Below are 9,263 nucleotides of genomic sequence, written 5' to 3'. Positions count from 1 at the left end.
TCATTCGACGGCGATATTCACCGTCAACGCAGATCGACCCCATCTCTCGGAGAATTTTTCTCTCAAACACTCCAAGAGCTGACTCATCTCCTTTTGATTGCCTCGATGGTATAGTTATTAAGTTCCACAGTTGGCCCGAATCTACTGGACGTCTTGCGCGTTGATACCATCAGCTTGGTTTTCTCGCCATTTACTGCCAGACCCACTTTGGCAGAATGCTTCTCAATGTGTTTAAAGGTGGCTGTTACCGCTCACAATGTTCGACCCATTATGTTGATGTCATCGGCGTAGGCGAGTAACATGTGTTGTTTGGCGTACAGAGTGCCATTTCTGTTCACCTTTCCCAGTAGGATTTTGAAAAGATCACACGACAAACTGTCACCTTGCCTGAATCCTCGTTTGGTATTAAAGGGCTCCGAGAGGTTCTTTCCGATCTTAACTGCTGACATTGTACTAGTAAAATTATTTTTGCAGGAATGCCGAATGCAGACATGCCTTTAAATAGCTATGAACGGATAGGGCTTTCGAATGCGACTTTATAATCGAGGAATAGGTGGAATGCGTCGATGTGTTTTTATGGATATTTTCCAGGATTTGTCGCAGAGTAACATCTGATTAATGGTGAATTTGCCAGGCCTGAAGTAGCATTGGTGTGGTCCAATTAAGTTACTGACCATTGGCTTCAGTCGTCCATACGCTGGATAGCACTTTATATGCGATGGGAAGGAGACTTCTTCCGCAATTATGATCCGAAATGACCCTTTACCACAGTGTGGTGTAGGGTATAAAAACTTATAGACATTTCTCTGGTCCAATTCTAAGAAATCTCAGAAGTCGTCAGTCTTTTCCATTCACACTCCCTCGTTTCATTTAGGTCGTGAAAAGTAGCATTTCCCAAAAATTGGGTTCGAAGGTTTGCAATATCCGGAGATTGACATTAAAAATGTTCCAATGTTCGTTTTCCTCCCTGCACATTCTTCACCAGCTGCTTTCGACACATGCACGTTTGGGATTACCGTTCTTTTCAAAAGTGCCCAAAGCAGCGATTCAGAGCCAGTTTGTCGCCCTCAGTTGATGGATTCTCGTGGTAGACTCCTTCAGCTTTTGGTTGGTTCAACTTACGTTTTGTACCAGCTCTTTTTCTTCTTTGCAAATTTTGCATTCGTCAGCTTTTCCGGAGACCTAATAATCCTTCTGGTTTTCAACAGCGAAAAGGCGCAATTTTTTCCGGTTCACCGTAGCCAGATAACTGCTTCTTTGTTGTCGTGAGCCTGGTATTGTCCATTTATTCCATTATCTTATCAGTCTCTTCGCATCTTCAGCAAACGTATACAGTTATGTCGATCTTATATTCGATTTCTGACATGGTTGTAATAGATTAGTACAATCATTCAATATATAATTCATTCCAGTGTTTTGAGGCACCACTTTATATATAAACATAAAAAAAATTCATCAAGTTCGGCCCTCCACCGTGTGGCGAAATATCAATAGGCAGACGGCCCTTACGACTTAGAATTTTATGCTGATTAACTATACTTGTACTTAATGGAGTCTCAGATGAATATTTCGAGGTTTTGCATTTCGTGGTGGAGGGTATAAAAACTTAGCATTCATAAATTATTATTCATGAATAAAGAAACACTTTCATCAGAAATACAAAATTTGTCATTTTATTTAAACGATTTCCATTTAAAAAACACTTATCTTATGTTTCATCAAATATTTTTCTGAAATTTATTACTTTTCTAATTTTCCTAAAATTATCATATTTTTAATTAATGGAATCGGAACTTCAGATACATTACCATTTGAGTCACAATAAAAATGCGAGAACTTTTCGTTGCCATGCGATTAAATTGTCGTTCGGTTCCTCATTAGCAATTTATTGCCATGAGGGCAATGTTGTGAAAGGTCATGATTTTCTAAGAAAATTTAAATAGAGAAGAAATCGTGGAAAACAAAACTATTGGAAAACGAGTGACTCAGCTAGATCGATATAGGAACATATATACACACATATACATTTGAATGTATGTACTCATATTGAAAATGGCAGCAAAATGTGTATTCCATATATTGGGCCTGCAATAATTACTATAGACTTTTCCGGTCCTAATAATTTTGTGTACATCGTTTATTTATTTTTTTTATTTTACAAAATTTAACGTCTAATCTTAATATAATGAACAACAAAACATGACATCTTAGTGACGCCCAGGCAAAAATCAGAAAAATCCAATTGAAAATGAAAACCATCTGACCATAAGCCTTTTCGTCTAAAAGCCAAACGAAAACAAATCTATTCTGAATATTGAGAAATGGCCAAGAAAAAATATAAACTAAACTAAAAACACATTTAGACTTTGGGCTTTAGTTAAAAAAAAAACGAAACAAAAATAAATTTAAAAAACGACTAAAACTAAAATACAACAAACTCTGAAGAAAATCTATAAAAAAAAAAACAACAACAAAACCAAAAAATAATGCAACTCTTTTGCCAAGAAAATAAAAGTGAAAATACCCAATATCAACAGCGCCTTGCGAAGATGTGATCGCTCACATGTGTGGCGAAGAAGAAGAAAGAATTGTCTGTCTGGCCAAAATGAACGAACAACAACGTTCTGCTATGGATGAATCATCCATCCCAGTCTTGACGAAATGGTGATTATCAAAAAAGCAAAACACCAACTGCAAACAACAACAACAAAGAACGCACATTTGCTAACACATCAAAGTGACGTCACGCACCCATGAGTGTGAAAATAGTCGAAGAAAAGCGAGGAAAAAAGAATTGAAAATAAAAAAATATATAAAATGAATATTTAGACAAAAACAAAACGCTACTCTAAAATTAATCGTAAACATTACGTATTTGTACTAAATTAAATTGCATACAAAATACAACGACTAAAATTGCACAGAGACGTGGCTAAATGGAGATTAGATTGGGCGCCATTATTATACCCTACACAACTATGTTGTCAGGGTATTATATCTTTGTGCAGCTCCAAGAGTTTGTAACGCCGCGAAATATTGGTCCTAGACCCACCTTTAAGTATACCGATCGCCATATCTCGACTATCTGAGTCGATCTAGACATGTGTGTCCGTCCGTCCGTCTGTCCATTATAATTTGTAAACACGATACAGGCCACAGTTATGGACCAATCTTCATGAAATTTTGCATGTAGGGTGGGCTCTGCCCAATGAAGACCCCTATTGTTTTTAATAAAGATCGGTTAATATTTAGGGGATGAAATGGACCAACAACTTTATTTTTGTCGGTTTTTCTGGTCGCTCCAGAGGCCGCAATTATGATCCAAACACCGCGAATTTTTGCATGGAGAAGGTGATCGGGCCAAAGAATAACTATGCCTGGTTTGACAAAAATCGGTCAATGTTTAGCGGGTCAAATTAACCCTGACTTTTGTGTGAAAAATTACAACATTTTTATTCTGGGGCTTATATACTTACTCCTGAAGGATATAGACCTGAGGAGTTGATAGCATATCCAAGAGGATTGGTTGGCCTTTAAATTAATACCAAATACAGTTATGTATCTACTCAGATCTGGGAGTTACACTCAAATATTTACAGGTGCTTACGTATTCAGATATTATTTACTAACCCATTACCACATTAGAGGGCGGAAATATCGCGCTGATCGCTTTTAAAATTTCTATGAAGTTCCAGTTATGGTCAAGGACAACGCCTACAATTTTCGGAGATGATCAGATAATAGTATTGGGATGAAATGGACCGAAAACTTAATTTTTTGTGTGTTTTCAAGTCGAATATAATCCGAACATCACAACACAACCCACCGTGAAGGGAATCTGGATTAGTATTTAGAAGGGCTGTACGGAGTATTCGAAAATGTAAGGATGAGGTGCTGTTGACCTCTAATCGGCAAGAGGGGGCAAATATCACGAAATATTACCCAGACTCGGAATAAACGTTCGTAGAGAGTCAGAGTTCCGTGGTAGTTGTGTAGGGTATCGTATGGTCGGCCCCGTCCGACTATACTGCTCCGCTCACTGGTTATACATGTTATTTATATATTTTAAATATGAGGACCACTCGTGTTGTCTGACGCCATCTGGTATCTCCATTGGAAACTTTGACATTTTTTTATCATAAACATACTCAGTACGATTACACGTACATGATCGTACGTGATCGTTGTGGTGCTTATAGTGACTTCAAAAAAAGAATTACCTCCATACGACAAAAATAAAAAATCGAAAACAATATTTTGGATCAGTAACGAAACAAATTGTCGCTAATGCCATCAAATTTAACTACTCTAAAGTTTTTTTGTTGTTTTCTAACGGGACTTTAGAAATACAGGTATTAGAAGTGAGTGCAGTTGAAGTGTGGTTGCTTAAGGAAAGTTAGCACAAAAATTAAGTGACATTTAAAAAGTGAAAATATAAATAATAAGTTCACCAAATTAAATATAACGATTATGGAGGTTAAAGTTAATGGTATTAACATGATTTTTACATATATATACATTTATAAATTATTGTGTAGTTTTTCTAAAATACTAATTTAAACATGCGCCTTTTTGGAGTTATTTTTTCCGTCTTCGTTAAATCTACGTAGAGTTTTAAATGTGTTCCCCCCCGATTCCCCCGGTCATGTTTGGTTTTTAATATTGGTACATTTGTCTATATTTCGAAAAAATTGGTTTCATTTGCGGAAATTTGCGGATGAGTGTTTAAGCAGTAATATACTAACTCAGAGTCGTGTGTAAACATTTAACTTTTGGTGGATACGTGCTGTTGTTGTTAAATGTAAACAAGCAAAAGTGTTGTTATTATTGTCAAATGCGATTATTATTTTCTTTATTTACATTTTGCTATAGGTTCATCTTATCAATGCATTTTTTCTCGCATGTATGTTTTTGAAATTTGGTGTTCTAAAAAGGGGAAGGAGTCTGAAAAAGTTCGAGAGGTGTTCGATGAACTACGTGCAAGTATTGAAATGGAAGGTGAAGATGATATGTTTTTTGATCTATCGCAATCCGTAAATTACATTTGTAAGAAAATAGTCGTACTATGGCAGAAAAACGGTCGGAAAAAATCATCCGTCTTAAAATATCATTCCGAATGGTTAGGCTTCAAAGAAGTTATTGCATTAAGGACAGAAGCCGCTTCTATAACAACTACAACGCCTGAATCATCCTCAAATAAAAAACGTGGGCGTCCACAATCAGATTATTCCCAATCTTCAAAAAGAACTAAACAACGAAGATTGGCAAAATTGGCAGAAAATGATGAGTCCGCTGCTAATGCCTTACGTGAGACAGATTCTGTACCTAAACACTCTTATGTGGAATTAAAGACCAGCGAAGTTCTATCAGTCATACTGGAAACAAATTTATCAAAACATCAGTATTTACTTATTCGCGAATTTATAAACTCTAAACTGTCCTTTGATTTGTTTCCGGGTTATAAGAAGGTTCTAAAGGAAAAAAAGAAAAGTTATCCCAATAAAATTACAGTAAGTGAATCGCATGCTGAAGTCGACTTGCAAAGTTTACTAGACCACACGGCCTCACGCATATTAGATCTCCAAAGCGACGTGCTGAAAGATATTCCCAGTGAATCTGTAAACAAACTTGTTTTGATAGGTAAATGGGGATTCGATGGTAGCACGGGTCATAGCGAGTATAAGCAAAAATATAATAATAACAGTGTACAAGACAGTAGTTTATTTGTAACATCATATGTACCTCTTCGACTGGTAACAAAATCTACTGAATTACAAAATTCTAAAGTTATTTGGAAAAATCCTCGACCGTCATCAACTCGTTATTGCAGACCGATTCGATTTCAAAACAAAAAAGAGTCCAACCAAGTTTCTATACACGAAAGAAATTATTTTAACCAGCAAATTACCATGTTAAACTGCACAGAATATTATACATCTGAAATGCAAATATCCGTTGAGCACAACTTACAATTAACTATGGTTGATGGTAAAGTATGCAATGCTCTAAGTCAAACATCTTCTGCAAAATGTTACATATGCGAGGCGAAACCAACCGAAATGAATGATTTAGAAAAATGTTTGAAAAAACCCGCACATGAAGAAAATTTTGAGTTTGGATTATCGCCATTACACTCATACATACGGTTTTTTGAATATTTTCTTCATGTTTCGTATAGACTGAACATTAAAAAATGGCAAATCAGATCTGAAGAGGAAAAAATAGAATTGTTAAAAAGAAAAAAAGAAATTCAAACATTGTTCAGAAGAAAAATGGGATTACTGGTAGACAAACCGAGATCTGGTGGTAGTGGGACGTCAAATGATGGAAACACCGCGCGACGATTTTTCAATAATCCGGATTTGGTAGCTGAAATAACGGGTCTTGATAAAGACCTAATAGTTCGATGTGCAACATTATTGCAAGCGATGTCATCAGGATACAAAATTAATCCGGTAAAATTTAACGACTACGCACTCGAAACTGCAAAGAGACTGATAGAGACTTATCCCTGGTACTATCTTCCGCCCTCTGTACATAAAGTTTTAGTACACGGTTCTGATGTCATTAACCACGCATTAGTATCGATTGGAGAGCTTTCAGAAGAAGCTGCTGAAGCTAAAAATAAAGATATAAAACGATTCAGACTCCATCATACAAGAAAAACTACCCGCGTGGCAACGAATACTGATTTACTAAATCGATTACTCCTAAGTTCAGACCCATATATAACTGGTCAGAGAAAAATACCATGCTGCAAAAAAAGTACTTTGTCGAAATCAGTTTTTGATTTGTTGGATTTGTTGGAATAAATGTGAAAATTAATACATGTATTATATATATTTGTATAATAATATTTTTTCATTGATTTTTGAAGTATTAAATAAATTATTTTATTTGTGTATCATAACGACGCAGTGTTAATTATTGAGAGTCGAAAATGCTTTTTCTATTTGATTCGTGAAGTATCCATAATTTTGGTCTGACTTTTATTTATTATTTTTATTTTTTTTTTTTTTTTTTTGAGTGTACCAAATTACAGTAACATATTTTGGAAAATGTGGCTATAACTATCAAAATGCCTATATTCGGGTGGTACCTTTATATTAACACTATACGAAAACGTGGACCGATATTGAACATTTTTAGTTTGGTGCTGTCTTGCCCACGGAGAACTCAAAATATCAAAGTTCAATCAAATATGTTGGAAAATGTAGCTAAAATCTTCAAAATATGTCAAATCTGATGGGACCGTTATATTTTCCTACATGGTCCATGTTTCCTTGCTTATTTAGTGTTTCCAGTTTCCTCTGGGTGGCACTACCTCCTGCCATTCCTATTTTCCTATCCTCATATCGCTCATTTGCTGTAAGACAGGCATAACTCAAAAAAACATGATTTTCGACTTAATGATGCACGATTGTTCGCTATAATAGACCCCATGCTGTATAAAAAAATTCGTATGTATATCTCTTAAACACTCTAATTGAGAAGCTGTAGAAGTTCCTCTGTTCCATTATAAAGTGTGAGTAAATTGAAAACTTAAAACGCATTTTCTGCAAAATCGATTTTTTGAGTTATGCCTGTCTTGCAACAAATGAGCGATATGTTGATGCCGATACATATACCTATTCATCTGGATGAGGATGTACTTTTTTATATTATGAACTCATTTTGAAGAATGTTTTCTTCGTAGCTGGGATTCCAAAGCTTGACCTATCGGTTTTTAGCCCTAATCGCTGATTATGCACCATAATATTTGGTTTTATTCTATTACTTCTCCTAAAAGCATAGGACTTTCACAAAGCATCGCCAATTTACTTGATTATTGTTTCGGTTTGCTTTAACTTGCCGGGTCCGCCATCTAGTGTTGCATAGAAATTACAATCAATGAATTTAGGACAGTGGTTTGGGACCTTGCTTATTTAGTTTTGGCTATTTCCTGTGGTGGTATTATTACCTGCCTTTCAGCCTTGTATTATCCTCAATGTTGGTACCGGACAATTTGGGCAGAGACTGTCATATACAACGATGTTACAGTGGCAGACCCGAAGGTATGCTTCGGCGCTGAAAGTGTATAGACCAACTACAGATATGCAACATTGGTATCGGAGTGGGTTAATTGTGAGATGGACAGCTCGGCAGTCCATAGTTTCGTTTGTCTTACTCTAGAGTAACGGCATCACATCCGTTGACGAACCACCCGTCATAATAAAGTATGAAACATCCGAATTTCCCAGACCATGAAAAAGTTGAGTGGTATAAAGTTTATCGACCAAAAAGCTGGTAGAATGTGAGGTAGATAAGAGGACTTATTCCAAAACATGATGCTTCTTATTCTGTGACCTAAGAGGAAGAGGGAATGCTCTCGAAGTTGTTAGGTTAGTAGTCGAACAAAGTATTCAATGATGGTAAATTATGGACAGAAATCGGTTACAACCATGTTACAATTGTAGACCCGAAAATATGCAGGTGCACGGGTAGTGGTTAGTGCGCCTGTAGCTATACAAAATTAGTGAAAAAATGTCAATTATGAAGTAGAGACCTCAGATCATCCAATAGCCATCAATGCTGTCATCGCTCAGTTATATAAATTATGTAACCTTACATTTTATAATTCCTTTCCTAGACAGACCTCACGACATTAAATCTTCTAAGACACCCGATATTTCTGAGATGATTGATACACTTTTACGGAGTTTGTAGAATATACCTCATATTCATAGACATTCTGCAATATAAGAGAAGACTGCTCCAGAAGCAATACTTGAGATAAACATCATCGCTATTCCAGGTGGACGAAAATTCGACATTGCACATATAATATTCAACTTCCACCGCAGATATAATAATGAGACAATTTGAAATCAACACATTATTATTTGAGAATTATCGAAATTTATTCCGCGACTTTACAGAGATAGACTGGAAGATGTGCTGGTTTAAGTTTAAACTATATTTTATAAAATACTCTAAGGTTGACAGAACCAGGTTTGGTGTGTTACATCGCAAAGTACCACAGCAGGTACTAAGTTTTAGGCAGTTTGCCTCCGCTACTGCATTCTGACAAACATGCCAGCAGGAATATATCGAACCAGCTGATTTCATATTTCGGAAATAGACCTACATATGTTGAAAATTGTCTCCGGTGATATTTGTCATCCTTCAAGAACTCCGAATGCCCATTCACAGTCAAATCGATGGAGAAATACAACTTATACCGAAAATGATGTGGTACCTTTAATGGAGCATATGTCAAACAT

At 36.0% G+C, this 9,263-nt stretch overlaps 1 protein-coding gene across 1 annotated transcript in view; it reads left to right on the top strand.

The window, feature by feature from the left end:
• The first annotated feature begins 4,991 nt into the window (after window positions 1-4,991).
• LOC133337915 (chondroitin sulfate proteoglycan 4-like) overlaps window positions 4,992-9,263 on the top strand; it is a 40,529-nt gene continuing 36,257 nt past the window's right edge. The window contains exon 1 of the mRNA XM_061546117.1: window positions 4,992-5,640. Within this exon, the coding sequence (XP_061402101.1) occupies window positions 4,992-5,640 (649 nt within the window). The remainder of the gene's footprint in view (window positions 5,641-9,263) is intronic.

This window comes from Musca vetustissima, unplaced genomic scaffold, assembly GCF_032173495.1.
Source record: "Musca vetustissima isolate MV318-11 ecotype Yass unplaced genomic scaffold, APGP_CSIRO_Mvet_v1 utg6862, whole genome shotgun sequence".
Taxonomy (NCBI): Eukaryota; Metazoa; Arthropoda; class Insecta; order Diptera; family Muscidae; genus Musca; species Musca vetustissima.
This window is presented reverse-complemented; position numbering and strand designations above follow the sequence as displayed.